Raw genomic sequence first — 18791 nt, 5'->3', positions numbered from 1 at the left:
ATTTGGGGAGTTTGAAGGGCAGGAGGACTCTCTGGAATCTGATTTATTAATTGTAATATTAATTGCGATTTAACGTTTGACACAAAATGACGTCGTTTTAAGTGGGAACTTGTAAACAAATCTCACATCAGAGGTTTAATTAAACGAAAACGACGTGTCACGTGAAACTTGACCCAAAATGACGTCGTTTCTCAAGTGACATGACGTTGGTGTCCCGCCCACAGCTGCCGACCAGTTGATTACGCGCGCCACCAATCGCAAGTAAGAAAAAACTAAATTTAAAACTATGAAAAGTAAAATTATATTGAAATTTATTAAAAATAAATGAACTTAATATTAAATTTGAGATTGGAGTTCTCTATTAAAAAAATTAATATATAGATATATATATATATATTTTTTTTGAATTACGCACTGAGTTTTCACGTATTCGTTTTACGGTCTATATGACTAATCATGCGCCCCTTGAAACTGACCCCACAACTCCAAAGGGAGATAAATTTTAGGAATTCAGAGTGGAAACGAATTCGGGAGAATTTGAACACTTGACTCGTGAGAGGCACTCCCATAACCTACACTCCCACCTGAACCACACCTTAAGGGTTGTGATATATTTTTTATATTTTACCCTGCATGAACAAAAATTAGAAGTAATATAATTTTATAATATTGCGGGTAAACTTTTTGTTTTAGCCTGCGTGAAAAAGAATTTGGGGGAAGCTTCTTCCAGGAATCAAAATTCCAAGTAGGGAGGGAAGATTTGGGGGAGGTGGGAACCTTCTTCCATGCATAGAAATCTCCAAGAATATTCAATAAATTATCTGATGCAATTTAAAATGCCCACTTCGAATATTTAATTTAAAATGAAAAAATTTCTGTAAAACATGATATAAAAAATTGCACTAAAAAATGTACTCAATTTTAAATTAAGGAATATAGTTTTAGAATATTTAGGGTAAACAATTCAAAATTGTTTCGGCAATGATGCCCTAGATGGGGGAAGAGTGGAGGTGGACGTTTGCTGGGGAAGGTGGGAACCTCCTTCCATGAATATGAATATTCAGATGCCCTTTGACTTTGCTTCTTTTTCTATGGAGAGTTTGAACCATTTTTTCGCACGACTTTCCTAGCTTCCTGAGCAATGGCCAGAACGGAAGAGTTGGCATAGTAGCTGAGATTCCGTGTTTGGAGGGGTAACCTTTGACGACGGAAAATTCATTTACCGGCGATCCTATTGCTGCATTGCTTGTAATCCTAAAAACTCCTCTTCACTATTCCTTTTTTGAGTCAAACTTAAAAAGGGTTTAGTCACTTTATCTTTGATGCTTCAATCAAAGCTCATCAGAAGCACATTCCATCTTTCAAGCTTTTGTTTTTTTTTCTTTTCTTTCTCGTAATTGAGGATGTCTGGTGTGAGTTATATATTATATATGTTGTTTTACAATCTTTTTTCTTGGAGTTTTATATCGATCTACAAATGAAACTATTATGTTACGGTAATATTTTTGTTTAATTTGCTCATTATAATTCTTGAGTATGTGTGTCATTTATGATGCTACATTGAAGTGGTTGGTAAGATCAGCTACATGGGTTTATTTGGACTTAAATGGTTGAGCATTAAAGGTAATAACAGAAAAATAAGATAAAATTCTCCCAGAAACAACACCAGCAACACCAAAATAACAAAATTAAACAAAGCTAACAAAGAAGGTAAAATATGTCTTCAAATATTTTGTGGGGTTTCCAAGAGGAGTCATGGGTTTAGGTTTCTAATTTGAATAGTCTAGTGATTCATATTGTAAAATGTTTACTGATTTATACTCAAACTCAGATATTGTTTAAAAGATTTAGATGATTTTATGAAATAATACAACTTCTTCTTGTGCCATCTATCGTTTTTCTCCTCTATTTTCATCTGTCGTTTTTCTCCTCTATTTTTCTCTATCTCCAACCTCATCTCCACTAATTTTATTTCATTCTTCAATCTAGCCAAACTCTTTGATCACCTCCCTTATTCCTTCATCCTTGTACATCTTTACTATCTTTACAATTCTTCTTTCCATACACCTCATATGATATTCCAACCCTTGCTACTTAATACATTTCTATCTTTTTTAGTCAGCTGGGACGTGGGCAACCTAACCTCCTCTATCTCACTCTATATCCTTTCTAAATTCATAAAAATATTTTTTTGACACGTCCAAGGATATTCCATAATACTGTTGCCAGCTACCAGAGGTTGAGTGAAAGGTGTCCATATATATATAGGGTTTCAATGGTGGCATGCACCACTAACCTAATCAAAGAACTAGGACACAGGATACCTGGTGATCTCCCATAATTCTCAAGAGTAGAAGCCTATTGGAGGACGCTATATATCTTCATGCCAGAAGCACCTGTGAGAGAACAGACCACCCCCAAGGATGGAAGTATGGGCAGAATACAATAATCGCGTAGTGGGTAGAAGATAATCGTAAGTCTTCATCACCAAGTAGCCTCTAGTTCCTTGGGTAATCGGCCAAGAGGACAGACTTTTCGATATTAGACAGTTGATGCATCTGACTAATCCAATTTCGCATCAACATAACTATTTGTTAAGTCATTAATTTATAAAATCAAAAATATTAAATATAGATATAATGCGTGATTCATGGAAAACAATCAACGATGATAAAATAATTTTTGCTCGTTGTGTTGCAGAAAATTTTTTGGCAAATTCTTATATAAATAAAAATTTAGTTGTCGAAAATATTTTTTATTTTTTATTTTAATTTTTTTTTATTTTTACAACATTTGCATGAAATAAATGAATAACAATAAAATATTTAACCCCATTTCTCGTAAAAAAATATATATATATATTTTAACTTTTCAAATAATTTCAAAAATACCTTGTTTTTCAATTATCTAGTTTATATAGAAAATTTGGAAACTGTTTTTTTTTTAATCAATTTTCTAAATTTTTAATCCTTTACTTGTATATGGAATCATAGAATTCGTATCTTAAATTTTAATTTGTGTGGATTATGTATGAACCTTTTTTTTTTTTTTTTTTTTTTTTTTTTTTTTTTTTTTAAATCCACACAAACCCAAATACGAACTACAAAATTCATGATTCCAAACATTAACTTATATAAAATTATGAAAATTAAAAAACAAGTTACTATTTGTTTTTATTTTTAAAATTTTAAAAATAAAGAATAAAAAATTATTGTACACATTTAAACAAAATCTTTATTTTTTACATTTTTAATATGAATGTTGACAAATTAAAGAATATGATAAAACTTTTGTAATAATTTTAAAAACTAAAAATTAGAAAACATATAATGTTTTTCACAACTAAAAATGCCCTTAGTACTTCAGCATGGATCCTCTACTTAAATACGTACTCCTTCAAACTTTTGAATGCATTTTGCTCATACATATTATGAGTATTGAAAGTTGTGGAGTACTTGAGACGCACATGCTTGGGTCTAATAATTACATGTAACTCAATTTTGATTTGCCCTGATGCAAAGGCTGTTGTATATATATATATATATATATATATATATATATATATATATATATGGAGGACATCGATAGAAGAACTTGCGCAAGCTGGGATTCTATGACCATTTCAGAAGAAATAATATTCTGCATGATAAAGAATTTAAGCTTATATAAGAGGTTTAATGATTTTGCTTACTTGTTGCCCAGTACCAAACAGTTCCTCTAAATTTCATCCATTTAGCCTTTTTAGGGGCAATGACAATTTCAGCTTGGCCTATTTTATTGGTCAAAACTTGTGTCTCTTTTATATTGATCTATTTTTATTTTCGTACTTGCAGCATAAATCTCTAAAGCTTAATTATACATACTTCACACTACAACTTTAGTTATAATAATTAATTCAGTCTCTAGAGTTTTACATATCTAAACCTGTTCAAAGGCATTAATTATTCATAAATCCCATCAAGCCTAATTAGAACTTGAAACACCAAACGGTAATAATTAAAACTGCCGAGGGAAATACAATCCGTTCATATAACAAAACACTGGCATTCATGTCCAAATCAAAATTTCAAAAGAAGTTTATTCAGAGAGATGGATCATCATCCGTGGACAATACCCTTTCTCCATTGTTAAGGTACCCAATCAAGTTATCAAGCGTTGCAAACCAAGGAGTCAAAAATTTTCTTGGCTAATAGAAAAGTGCACTAACTAGGAAAGACGAGCATAACGCAAGCTTGCATGCATGCACCTTGGAAGATGGGAGATGGCTTGAAATATGAAAAGGGTGCCGCCAATATGGTAACTTAAAAACACAAAACCAGTTCAGGTTTCAGAACCCAGCGACTGTGCCTGTGCCGCTCATGCGCTCTGCGCCTCCAAGAAGGCGTTGAAATCCTCCCTTGCCTTCCGCAGCCGAGGCGTGATGCAAGAAGGGGACGAGACAGGGCTTGCCGCCGAAAATCGAACGTGGCGAGACGATTCCTGTGACTTCCCTCCGCCCCTAACGCTCTTCAGCACGCCCTTCCGATGATCCTTCTCGAACACGAAAGCCGCTGAGACTGGGGAGCTTGCCTCATTGAATCCGCTTCGGATCAGCTCCGTTGGCAGATCAAAGTACAGATTCGCCGACTCCCCGTCTTCCTCCGCAACCATGTCGTTGATTATGGCGGACGAAGACCAAGATCCGCATTCAAATTTCTCGAGTGAAACCGTCCTGGATATCACGTTCTGTGTCTCCAATACAACTTCCTCCTTTCTGGCCTTCACCGGCTTTCCTCTCCCCAAGCTCGGGAGAAACAAGCACAGCGCTCCGCATTTGAACCCATCGTCGTCGCGAGAGCTGCCATTGCCGTTATCTCCACCCCTGGAGTTTCCAATCCCGGCATCTTTGTAATTAGCCTCGCTTCTACCGCAAAAGTTGGCATCGGCAATATTGGATCTGTTCCGAACCCAAAGATCAAGCTCGTCGGCCAATGCACAAGATGATCTTCCGGTGCCGCAGGATTTACTCCTGTCCAAATGCAGAGTGAGATTGAGATTATGTGCTTGGCTCTGGTTTCTCCATTTCTTATTCTTGAGCATATTGGAGGCGAAACGGGGCGAAGAAGAGGCGGAATTGGGAAGGCTGGAGCTCAGGAACTTGGGCCTTGCAGGGAGCAGATCCGGAGGACGATCGATGGCAACCATTTTTGGACCTGTTGACTCCTTCACTGATACTGGATCCACCAAAATCTGCTTCTCCTTCTGCAAGATCGCTTTGTTCATGAAACTGGAGGAGATTGGAATGGTACTGGCGCAGATGTCTGAAACTTGAGGGTATGCTTCATTTTCATATGCAGCTGGGGAATAGGAGCCATTTCTGTGCCCGACTGGAAAAGCCATGATGGTGGAAGGGTGAAAGGTGAGAGAATTAAGTGATGGATTGAACTGCTTAAGTATGGTGAGAGGGTTGAATTTCAGTAGTGCAGAGTGGGCGGCATGTCATCTGTAGGATGCGGGTAGTGATTTCCATGTTCTCCCTATATATTTTGTGCAGCTTCGTACAAAATAGGAAGTCATCGATATGCAGTTTGTCAAGTGTTTTATTGATTATTATGTCAGTCAAGTGTTTTTTTGTTTTCATATATTCCTCGACATAAGTAGAGGTTATTAATAAACTTAGAATGTGACCGTTATATTGGTAACTTTCGGCTCTCTTTTTTTTTTTTTTTTTAAATTATAATATTATTACTTTAGTATTATATATCCATGCAAAAATTCCTATTCATATGGGAGTTGACTTTGACTATATATGCTTTCCTATGCTACCAAACAGGATGCAGAAATATGGACAATTATACTGTACGAGCCAAGAAATTCCATGGCTGAACTTATCCTCAGTTGAAAAATAGAGTGAAGGCACACATGAATGGAATCAAGGCTTATGGGACTTTGGTGTGCTCATCTTCTCTAAAGTAAGTTTTACATGGGTATCACATTTTCATGAGAATTCTACTCTTGCCTAGTAAAATATTTTCTCATTATTTCGGCAGTTGAACATACAATAATATCCATAGCTATAATATAACATTATCACTCTTAAAATAATAATTTTTTAACAAAAATAAACTATATATTATTGTAATTTTTATAATAATTTAAAAATAATAATTAATATTTAAACACTACATTACCTTCAATTATTTCAATTAATTGTCTATTCAGTGTTAAAATGATACCGTTGAAAATTTTACGATGTAAATTTAATTAAGTGTATATTCTTAGTAAGTTTAGCTTATATATTTGTTATGCACATCTTAAAGATACAATAGTCAACTTCTTAAAATACATGAATTCTCATTTTGAATCAAACATTGACATTGAAACATATTCCTAAAAATCTTACAAAGCGAACACAATAAAAATAGTACTACTAGACAAACATCGTATTTGGGGTAATAAAATTCTCAAAACTATCATTTCATAAAAAAAATATATATTTTTTGATACCATGAACAATTACCTCCTAATAACTTTTGTTATTCAAGTATATAGTCATATATATATATACATATATACGCTCCTCCTAATGCTAACTAATGGATTAAAGAATAGCCTCTTCCACAACAGCATTCAGGTCAAAATCTATGCTCCACCAATCTACATTAAAGGCTTTCTGGTCCTAAGAATGGGAGCATGCAGTTTGAACATTCAATTTGATACATGAAATTCAAATATATAAATTTATATAGTATTTTGACTAAATATACAATTCTAAATCTAGACCAACATGCCCATGCCCATGCCCATGCCCATGCCCATGGATAAACTATTCTGCAAACAATTCATTTGCTTCTTTATATACAAGATGTGCAATGAAGTAACACCCTGCTCAAAGATTTAATCATAGTTGATGCATCATTCATCATTCATATAGTTGAGTAATGCTGCTATTCATCACATGATGCATGACGGGAGGAGAGAGGTGAGCACATGTAAAGCCTCTACTGGTCTCCCCTCTCCATCCTGCTAGCTACATGGACCCATAATATTATCAGCTCGTGACATTTAACATTTTTCCATATAGTTAATTTTAAAAATAATACATAAAACAAAATACTTCACACAGCAGCAGAGCTCTATCTATTCAATAAAGACATCTATTTATTCAATGATAGCATCATACAAAACTGGTAGAGCGAAAACATTGGCCGCTTCATCCATAGCAGTTACAAGGTACAATGATTTTACATTTGAGACAATTTCTACCTGAGAGAATTGTAAAATAGGATCAGCACAACAGCTATACCAATGACGATTGGAAATGCTGTGACTAAGTACAGAACCCCATATCCCTGCAAAGAAAATTAGCTCCATCAGTTATAACCCAGAAGACTAGTTATGGCAAGATAACGTGACATCGGGTTTGCAAAATGATTATTCTGATGAATGGAACGGTCATACTATTTAAGGTTTTAGTAAGCTATGAGGATGTGTCATCATAAAGAATGATAATGCCATGGAATAAAACAATTTTCAAATTTTATTCTGGGAATGCCTCTTCCACATTGAATGGAATTCCACAAGCTTTAACATCAGTGATTTTTTCTTAAAATTACTATATCTCTGAACTTTTTTTATTACATTCCCATCTCACTCTATTCAAGACATTCTGTAACCTAAGAGTTTGACAAGCAGTTCCCCATCGGACCACGTCCTTAAAAGATCAGTCTTGCTACATCACAATCACATTGCTCTGAATTCAATTGGCTTTTATCCCTTTGGGCAAATTCAAACTACACAATCAGCTTTCATACTCATCAAGGCAAATTCAAATGGCCATCGGCACACAATGTACAGCGATGACTGCAGACAAGGTCCAAGACAACATTGAAAAGATAAATAATCCGAAGTGCTGAGCTGAATAGCTTTTCCAACTAGAGACCCAGATTTCCTGTCCTGAAAATTGCATTTTATTTATTGCACTCAGATGCTCCTTGCATCTGAGCAACAAAATAATCCAGCCCACCTTTCATAATAATTGATATCAACTTCTAAGTACTTTTTTCTGCTGGGAAACTATTATATGCACTTGTACAGTTACATCTTCCTACAATTCAATTAACTTCTATAATTTTACTTTTTCTAAGTACTTTTTCTGTTTCATTTTCATATTTTGATTTGCATAGTATTTGGCTTGTTTCTAATACAAAAAATCTTTTTTCTCCCTTCATATTTCAGTTTGTGTAGTATTTGGTTCGTTTCAATGCCCAAAAGAGCTTAAATATGTTTCTACACCGGGAACCAAATCATGTTTTCCTACTTCTCACATAAGAAACTGAAACTTTGTAGAAATCCCGTAAGGTGCCACCGAAGCTCCAGGTAAGGCATGTATCAGTGGAACTGCAACTTCCATTCCTAACCTCATATGAGAGTATGGAGATGAATAGACCGGCCTTCATCTCACACTAATCACTGTCGTCTTGTCCTCTAGTTCTGTCCTTTTGTGTGCTGAAGTGCAGCCCCAAACGATATTGTAGACACAAATATTTGTATTGTTATCTTAACCATTTGTGACAATGGAACATGATTGTGTGTGTGAAACATAGGTGCAGCAGAAATACTCAAATAAAGTGGATCAAAGGCAGTCCCATTTCTACCAACCTATTTTATTATTTCAAAACTGACTGTAAATTTGTAAAGCAATAGAAGAATTGCTAAATTTGTTGGGAGAGAGCTAGGGACACAAACCACAGCCGCGGGCACTTCTGGCTCATCACTGACGTCATCATCAATCTCAGCAGCTGAATCCCAATCTATATTAAGCCTCTTAGCAGCCACTTGCGGATCAACACCAGTGTCTGTGGCTTTTGCATATAGGGATCTGCTACGCTTTTTCTTCGGTGCTTCAACCTATTTAATAAGCACAGTACAGAAGCTGTTTTATGAAAGATAATATATACAAAATAAAACTGTCATTTTATCTAAATGATGAAGAGTTAAAATAAAAAATAATCAAATCTGAACATGGAATGCACCTTTTCTTTGGGGAAAACGACATAACATGCCATATCAGAAACATTTGTTAATTGCATCCATGGTTCTAAACAGTGCGTTGTTTTCACAAGCTAAGGGAGGATAAGTTTGGCTAATGTTCCCATAACCCATGTATGCCAAAGCCAAAGTCAGGGATTGAACAGGCTATCCTCCCATAACCCATATTCCATGTACAACAAAACAACAGAGAAGCACCAGCAAAGGCCAAGGCAAATATGGCTATGTAAATGTAGGTATTAAAAGAAAAAAACAACAAACAAAGAACACACTCATGCCCTCGCACAACTGTAGATAGTAGCCTAAACACCTGACAAGATAACTATCATACTCAACCGTGTCCAGCAAAGCAAACTTTCCCTAAATGCGCATCTTAGGTGTGCAAGGCTCACCACCATAAAGACTTGCACTTGGGGTAGCCTCTGGGTGAGACAACCAAGTAACCAATATTACGCATGCATACCGAAGCCAAGCACCAAGTGTAGAAAAGGCACACCCTAGTGCATACACAGATTGATAGAAATGGCATACAAGTAAAATTGAACTGGTACCATGGTTTTAGAATCTAGACTGGACTAGCTGGGATCAAACGAGGCACATCCAATGCATATTCAAACTTATACTAGTGATATATAAATTGGAGTGTAGAGGTACAATGATTTTAAAACCTAGACCAGATCAGCCGGGATCAAACTAGAACCAGTCACCTGGCCAATCTGGGTGATAGCTAAGATCCGGAAATGGGCTGACCCAGTAGGAAACCACTTGACCTGGAGTGAACTGGCTCAAATTAAGTTCGAACCAGGTTAAAAAAGCTGGGTCTACCTGGCCCTTAAAAAAAAAGAAAAAAAAACTCACGCTGCAAACGCAGCTACTAGGATATGAAGACAGGATCTCAACAAATGTGAAAAGCAGGCGCAGCAGTATGCCAAGAGCTGTTTCTTGTCTTCTTTGGGAGCAAATGATAGATATAAATTAAATGTAGAACTCACACACAAAGGTATATTTAGAACTTAACACATTTTTAATTAAAAACCAAACCATACTCTCCCTACAACAACAGCAAGAAGACTTAAATCCCACTAGGTGAGGTCGGCCACATGAATCGTTTTTCGCCAATTCACCCGATCAAGAGTGTTTTCCTATATTAGATTAAGGGCTATTAAATCCTTCCTCACTACCGCATTCATTATTTTAGGTATACAGTATACTCCTTCCCCTTTTCGTGCCAAAAACAATAATTAACTCGTTACTCCTCACAGGTGCTCTACTAGGCCTCCGTTTATAAACCCTAGTCTCCCTAACTTAATAATAATAATAATAATTGTTAAATTATTGAGAATAAAGGAAAGACCTCATCACTATGATAGGTCTCTCCCTCTATTTATAAATATATGTCAAGTACATAGCAATGACCAAAAAACCCTTACTAACTCACACTAACGTAACACTAACACATACTAACAATGCTAAATGTCCATTAACATTGCCCCTCAAGTTGGAGCATAGATATCATATGCGCCTAGCTTGTTACAAATGAATTTAACACAAGTACTCCACAAATCTTTAGCAAATCAATCAGCCAACTGCAAATCAGACTTCACATGAGTGGTTATAATGAGCTTCTGCACAAGTTTCTCCTCAACAAAGTGGGAATCAACTTCAATGTGTTTTGTCTGCTTATGGAAGACTAGGTTGGAAGCAATATGAATAGTAGCTCGATAATCACACATCAACTCCATAGGCCGCAAACTTGGAAAACCTAATTCTTCCAAAATGTTCTTCAACCACACAACTTCACATGTAGTGAGAGTCATGACCCTATACTCTAATTTAGCACTTGACCCTAGCCACCACAATTTGTTTCTTACTCTTCCAAGAAACCAAACAACCCCCAACAAAAATAAAATATCTTATTGTAGATCTTCAATTGGAAGATGACCCAGCCCAAATGCATCCATGTATCATTGAACAGAAGTGTGAACCTTGATCTTGATATAAGAGGCCTCTTGGCTGCACCTTCAAGATATATCAAGATGCACATTACTGCATCCCAATGAGTTGTTCTTGGAGAATCAAGAAATTGACTACCAACACTTGTTGCAAAAGATAAATCCAGTCAAGTGACTATAAGATAATTCAAATTTCCAACAAGTCTCCAGTGAGGCAACAAATCACTCATATCTAGCACTAACTTACTATTGGGATCCATGGGCGTGTATCAATAGGCTTGGATCCTAATAGTCCAACCTCATCTAGAAGATTAAGAAGATACTTCCTTTGTGGCAAGACGATTCCCATATGGGATTTCGATACTTTTAATGGTCCCAAATCTTTGGTTTGAAACTTAGTCTGTAAGAAATGCTTTAGGCTCTAGATACCTTGATCATCATCGTCGATAACAACAATATCATCTACATGCACAATAAGGAGAATCTTAGAGAATAGAGTATGACAATAAAATAAAGAGTCATCTATTGACACTATCAAAGACCAAACTCAAGTACTATAGCAGTAAAGCGACCAAACCATGCTTTATGAGACTATTTTAAACCATATAATGATTTCTTGAGACAACACACTAAGCTTAACTCCCCCTGTGCAACAAACCCAAGTGATTGCTCCATATAAACCTATAAACCTCCTCTTGAAGATCACCATGTAGGATAGCATTCTTCACATCTAAATTGATGTAAATACCAATGACAAGTGGTGGTTAAGGAGAAATGAACAGACATAATGAGCCAAGTTTGGCAAGCGAAGGAATCTGTCTAAATAATCTAAACCATACGCTTGAATTCCTTTAGCAACACGGTGAGCCTTTAACCAAGCCAAAGAACCATTTGGATTGACTTTAACATTGTACACCCAACAACAACTAGTTGCAGACTTAACAAAAGGAAGAGGTACCAAATCCCCAATATCTTTATTATGCAACCCACACATCTTTTCAACCATTGCAGTCCTCCACCCAAACTGGGATAGGGCTTCAGAAATAGATTTTGGAAGAGCAATAGAAGGCAGAGTACTAAAAAAAGGGTACTACGAGGGTGACAACAAATTGTAGAAAACAAAATTGGAGATTGGATGTTGGGTGTAGTGTGTTTACATTTCCAAACAGCTAGAGGAGGATCAATATGTTGGGCAATGGGATCATCTGCGAGAGGACTTGAGCATAGTAGTTAGCAGAGCGCCACAGGCGCGAGGCGCAGAGAGGCGAGTAGGCCAGCGTCACATACCATCTGAGGCAAGGCGACTTGCAAGAGACGCAATGAGGCACGCCTTGAAAATTTTGAGTCTGTTAAATAAAGAAATAGCCAGAGGCCAAAGCCCTAGCCCTCTTCGACCCTTCGAAGCCCCACGACCCTTCGCGAGTTCCTCTTGCACATTTCGAACCAACAAGAGCCTTCGCGAGCCTTCGAACCAACAGTGTGAGTTTGTCTGCGAGCCTTCGAACCAACAAAAGCCTTCGCGAGCTCGTCTTCGAGCCTTTGAACCAGTACCGTGAGTTCGTTTTCAACATTTCGAACCAGCACGACCCTTCGCGACTTTGTCTTCCACATTTCGAACCATCAAAAGCCTTTGTGACTTCATCTTCCACATTTCGAACTAACAGGAGCCTTCGCGAGTTTGCCTGTGAGCCTTTGAACTAGCAGGAGCCTTCATGAGTTCTTCTTCCTCCTCTCTTCTTCTTCTTCTTCTTCTTCTTCTTTTGGCTGCATCCTTCTTATAATATTATATGTAATTTAAATATGTAGTTTAATGTAAGTTTATAACTAATACATAATATTCTTTTTACTGAATTTAGCTACCGTTTTTTAATTTTTTTGGAAATGCATTATGCAAGTCTTAAATCTTAAATGGGTTATTGCCAATATTAGGCTATTAGTTACTAATACAAAATGAGTTATTGTCTGAAATATATGATACATTATTTTTGTAGTTAGGATACCAAGACTAAAATCTTAAATGGATTCTGGAAGTGAAAACTCGGCCTCTGAAAAGAAAGATCTTGCATGGAAGTATGCACATTTGGATGATCAGAAAAATAGAAATAATTTGACTTGCAATTTTTGTGGCAAAGTCACAAGGGGAGGAATATTTAGAGCAAAACAACATATTGTCGGAGGATTTCGAAATGTAAAAGAATGCTCCAAGTGCCATGCTCATGTACGTGAGGAGATTGAGTATATATTGAAGATATAGAAAAGGAGGAAAATGAGTTATTGCCCGACTTTGATAATATAGATCATTGTGGTGAAAATGAAGAAGATGAAGTTTAAGAAATTGACACTCGTGGCAAGAGAGTGCTTACTAAGGGAAGTAGAAATCAAAGTCAAAGTTCATACCAATCCAACTTGAAGAAACCAAAATAGAAGGGGCCTATAGACTTGCTTTTCACTCCTAATCCAAAGAAAGCAATTCAAGCTAGGAAAGAAGGGAAGATGAAGCAAACATCAACAAATGAGGTGTGCAAGAAAGAATTTAAATAAAAAAAAAAAAAAAAGAGGCAATGGAAGATTTTTCTAGGTAGATGTATGATGTTGGAATACCATTTAATGCTATACATTTAAGCAACTTTGCAGTGGCACTTGATTCGATTCGATAATATGGTCCTGGAATAAAGCCACTTAGCTATCATGAAGTGAGAGCTCCTTTCTAAAGCAAGATGTTGGTTGAATGAAAGAGTTGTTGAAGGTCAATAAGGAGGAATGGGAAAAATAGGCTGCTCGATTATGTCTGATGGTTGGAGAGATTCAGAAGCTAATAAGGACATAATAAATTTCTTAGTGATCTCTCCAAGGGGATCAGTGTTCATCAAGCCTATTGTTGCTTCTAATCTTGTCAAGAATGTAGATAGAATGTACAAATTACTTGATGAGATGGTAAAGGAAATTGGAGAATCAAATGTGATTTAATTAGTAACGGACAATGCTTCAAACTATGTTACAACAGGTAAGAACTTATTTCTAGAACTACATTCTATAGTGTATAAATTGTTTATTTTAATATTTTAATGGCTTCAATCCTTGATTATTGAACAAGGAGATTATTGGAAGCAAAGAGGCCACATTTATATTGGACGCCATGTGCTGCCCATTGCCTCGATTTAATATTGGAGGATATTGGGAAGATGCCTTCAATTCATATAATTTTTAAAAAAAGCATTGTTTTTGAATGGTTATATTTATTACCATGTTGGTGTGGTGAACTTGATGAGACAATTCATTGGAGGAAAGGAGTTACTAAGGCCAGCAATTACAAGATTTGCAACTACCTTCATCATCCTTCGTTCAATCCACCTTCAAAATAAAAACTTGAGGAAGATGTTTACTGTTGAAGATTGGAATACAACTAAATGGGCAAAGGAGGCGGCTGGAAAAAAAGCAACTAGTATTGTTTTGATGCCTACCTTTTGGAGTACTATCGTCTATGCTCTTAAGTTGACAGACCCGCTTGTCTGTGTACTTCGTTTGGTTGATGGGGAAAAGAAACCTACAATGGGATACATTTATGAAGCAATGGATAGGGCGAAGGAAGTCATAGCTAAGGCTTTCAGTAAGAAAGAGGATAAATTCAAGGAGGCATTTGAAATTATTTATACGAGGTGGTGATGCCAACTCCATCAACCGTTGCATGCAGCTGCACATTACTTGAACCTGGAATTTTTCTATTCAAACTCCAAAATTTGGCAAGATGAAGAAATTATGGCAAGTTTGTACAAATTTATTGCAAGGTTACTGCCAACCCTTGAATAAAAGATAAAGTTGTACATGAGTTGGAAAAATACAATAGCGCTAGTGGCATCTTTAGAATTAATTTGGTAGCGAGACAAAGGAAGATAAAAGCACCAGGTAAAGTGGCATTTTTACTACCTCTTTCTTTTTAAAATTATTTTTTCTATTTACCTAGTAGGTATTCATTTAAAATTTATTTTATAACAGCGAAAGGGTGGATGTCATTTGGATCATCGACTCCAAACTTGCAAAAGTTTGCAGTGAAAATTCTTAGCCTCACGTGTAGTGCTATCAGTTGCGAAAGAAATTGGAGCATATTCCATCATGTAAGTCTCTAGCATATCGTGGATTAATTATTCAAGAACAAGAACTACCAATCTACTGCTTTTTCGAATTATTATTTACCACATTACTTTAAACTTTTTGCAGCATAGCAAAAGGAGAAATAGGTTATCCTAGCAATGCTTGATTGATTTGGTATTTGTGAAATATAATAACTCTAAGGCGTCGATATGACAAGCGTGACACCATTGATCCCATCCTCCTAAAGGACATTGATGATAGTACTGAGTGGTTAATTGGTAGGATGGATGGCAATTCCAATGAGGATGATGAACTTGTGTTTGAAGATGATATTTTGACTTAGGATTCTATTGCTAGAGCTGCTAGACTAAATAAACCCCCACATCACACTAGACCAAGAATAAGTGCAAATACGTCATCATCGTCTAGAGGAAGAGCTTCATCTAACAGTGCAGCCAGTGCAAAGGGCCGGACCACAATGTTGGAACTTGTAGATAAGAATAAAATCCAAGTGGATAGTGCAAAGGAGACAAAAGAGGAAAAAGATGTTGGAGAAACAATTCTGATGATGAAGAGGAAGATGATGATATCTTGGCAGACTTGGTTGATGATGAGTGATGATTGAGGAGGATTTTTTAGATTTTAGACTTTGAAATCTTTAATTGTACTCTTTCATTTTGATGTTGAACTATGTTGAATTGTTGATGCTTTTGGCCTTGGCAATTTCATTGAATTCCCAATTTTGCTATTGAATGTTTTGACATTTTAAATTGTAATATTACTAGATATTCATATGTTCATATATCAATTACCCCAAATAGGCATTTTACAGCATTTTAATAGAAGGTGAGGCGCACACCTTCGCCTCACATCTCGTGCCTCGCCTTCAAATACCCTTTGCGCCTCGGCTCGCCTCGCACCTATGACTATTATGGACTTGAGGCATAGAAGTAGAAGCTGGAAGAGGCTATCCTCCCTTAATTCATCATGTATACCTGCAAATTATGATGATCCAAGAGACAAGAAGGACTCAAATTGGATGAGGATGTAGGAGGACTCGGCATAGTTAATAGGTTACGATCTGGAAGACTAGGCAAAGTAAGAGACTCATCAAGGTCTATAGAAATCAAGGACTTGTAATAATAACATGTAGACTCAAAAAAGGTGAGGTCACCGGAAACAAAGAATCAATGTAAGGTAGGGTTATAACATTGATATCCCTTGTGAGTGTATGAATAGCCCATAAAAATACATTTGATAGCCCTAGGTTGAACTTGTCCATTCCAATTATACTCTTAATCAAAAGAAGCTAACTATCTACACGTGATGTGCCTGAAAAAAATTTCCCCTTTTTGCCCTTATTCCCATAATGCCTTTAAAATTAATTTTTTATAAAAAAAATCAATTATTCAATCAAGAGCTGCTAGCTCTACACATGATGTGGCTAAAAAGATTTTTTTATTTTTTTCCATTAATTACATAATGCCTTTAAAAATAATGTAAAAAATATTTTTTCCAATTAAGCCCTCAATTAGGAGCTACTAGCTTCCTACACTGATATGGTTGAAAATATTTTCCCCCTTTTGCCCTTATTTATATAATGGCTTTAAAAAAAATTTTCTTATTTTGCCCTTAATTATATGCTGCCAGCATGGTAAATTTTGCTTTGAAAATATTTTTCCCCTTAATTACATACTGCAGCATGGTTCATTTGCCTTTGAAATTTTTTTTCCTCTCTTTACCCTTATTAAGCCCATTTCCCATTACTTACCTTCAAAACAAAAGAGACATCTCTATCGAATGGAAATTAGTCTTCAATTTTACATCCATATCTAAATAAAACAAAAATAATAAATTTTTGGCAATTAGATCCAAATCTAAAAATATACTTTTTTATGATATGCTCTCATTTTGCACACTTTTGTACTAGTCCGGAACTCACCTTGTTAGCAGAAAGAGCAAGTCTAAAATTGTGAAGAATATCAAAAAAACACACTAACTAAAATAGACTAAAGAACAATAATCATTATCTGTTTTAGAATATTGTGAAATAAATGAGTTTGCAAGTAATCCAAAGTTACATAAATAGTGAAGCAATGAGAGCTAAAAATTTATTCTTTTTTTTTCCATTAGATATGAAGGTAAAATTGAAAGTTGATTCCCATTTGATAGAAATGTCTCTTCTGCGTAGGCGATGTGATATGGGCTTAACAAGGATAAAAAAGGGGGGGGAAAATTTTAAAGCTAAATGAACAATGTTGTAGCATGTAATTAATGGGAAAAAGAAATATATATATATATATATATATATATTCAAAAGCAAATTGAACCACGTTGGTAGCATATAATTAAGGAAAAAATATTTTTAAAAGCATTATGTAAATAAGGGCAAAAAGGGGAAAAAATAGTTACATCATGTGTAGGAAGCTAGTAGTTCTGAATTGAGGGCATAATTGAAAAAAAAAAAATTTCTTTTTAAAGACATTATGTAAATAAGGGAAAAAAGGAAAAAAAAAAAAAATAGCCACATCACGAGTAGAAAGCTAGCAGCTCCTAATTGATAGCATAATTGAAAATATATATATATATATATATATATTTAAAATTCCATTTGAATACAAAATGAAAGTATACATGAGGGGTATGAGTATCCATAAATTCAAACTTGAGGGGAGGTCTGTGGGATTTTAAAAACCTCAAGGGAGGTCCTTGTCTTTTTGGCAATCCTTAGGGAGGTGAGTGTTTTTTGTCCAAAGATAAATTAAGGAACGAGCATATACACAATAATATAGGCATAGCACCGATCGAAGATAAGATAAGGGAGGGGCAGCTTAGATGGTTTGACCGTTTGAAACACAGGCCTAGTAGCGCACCTGTGAAGAGTGTGTTAGCTGCTGTTCGTGACATGAAAAGGGATAAAGTTAGGCCTAACTGCCTAAGATAACTTGAAATTAGGCAGTAAGGAAGGCTTTAATAGCTCTTAATGTAGTAGAGGTAAATTCTCTTGATCTAGTGAATTGGCGAAAAAGGATTCATGTGGTCAACCCCACCTTAAGGCTGCTTCTTGTTATTGTTATTGTTGATGTACTTCATAGATAAAATAGCCGGCTGGCCTGCAGTAAATTCCTCTCAGATTTCTTTCAAATTTTCGTTTCTGTCCAATGAAGAAATAGGTTATGAAAACACGTTAATTTCTGTTGCCAGTTTTCGGTTTCTATTGCCAAATTTCAATGGGTTTTCAAAAAAAAAAAACAAAAACAAAAACAAAAACCAGATTTTATGGTTTTTTTAGTTTGTTCTGGCAACATGTTGCCATAATACTTTAATATCCAAAATAAACTTTCATTGATTAAATCATTCATCTTATACATAATTTTTAATTAAATTAAATTTAAACAATAATATAAATTTAAAATATAATTAAAATAAAAAATCTATAAATTTTCAAAAAAAAAATAAAAAATAACATAATCCATTTATAAAATATTTTTATTATTTTTCTGTTGTTGCGTACAATAAAATTGTTCTTATAAAGTGAATTCTGAAATGTAATAACTAAGTAAAATAATTGTTGTTCTCGTATGTACCTTTCTTATTTTAATAATATTCTCAATTGCTATTTGATTCAAGGACAAAAATGAGCATTTGTTCAATCAAGTTTTTAATTTGTTTTAATTTTAGAAAGATTAACCAAGAAGGTTGTTGGTTTTCAGTTTTTAG

At 35.4% G+C, this 18791-nt stretch overlaps 2 protein-coding genes across 3 annotated transcripts in view; both read right to left on the bottom strand.

Annotated features, from left to right (window-relative positions):
- Nucleotides 1-4011: 4011 nt before the first annotated feature.
- Nucleotides 4012-5544, bottom strand: LOC131160123 (uncharacterized). Its single transcript, XM_058115475.1, has one exon. The coding sequence runs from the start codon at nt 5377-5379 to the stop codon at nt 4357-4359; it is 1023 nt and encodes a 340-aa protein (XP_057971458.1). The 5' UTR covers nt 5380-5544; the 3' UTR covers nt 4012-4356.
- A 1494-nt stretch (nt 5545-7038) lies between these two features.
- The window catches only part of LOC131159767 (ycf3-interacting protein 1, chloroplastic), a 40638-nt gene continuing 28885 nt past the window's right edge, over nt 7039-18791 (bottom strand). For both annotated transcript variants that reach the window (XM_058114926.1, XM_058114925.1), the window contains 2 exons: nt 8728-8889; nt 7039-7331 (listed from right to left, as the gene is read on the bottom strand). In XM_058114926.1, coding sequence (XP_057970909.1) covers nt 7242-7331; nt 8728-8889 — 252 coding nt within the window. In that variant the 3' untranslated portion in view covers nt 7039-7241. The remainder of the gene's footprint in view (nt 7332-8727; nt 8890-18791) is intronic.

Source organism: Malania oleifera, chromosome 7, assembly GCF_029873635.1.
Source record: "Malania oleifera isolate guangnan ecotype guangnan chromosome 7, ASM2987363v1, whole genome shotgun sequence".
Lineage (NCBI taxonomy): Eukaryota > Viridiplantae > Streptophyta > Magnoliopsida > Santalales > Ximeniaceae > Malania > Malania oleifera.
The sequence above is the reverse complement of the archived record's forward strand: the minus strand, read 5'-3'. Positions and strand labels throughout refer to the sequence as shown.

Excerpts from the sequence above, each read along its gene's own strand:
- LOC131160123 (XM_058115475.1), bottom strand. The coding sequence starts at position 5,379 with ATGGCTTTTCCAGTCGGGCACAGAAATGGCTCCTATTCCCCAGCTGCA.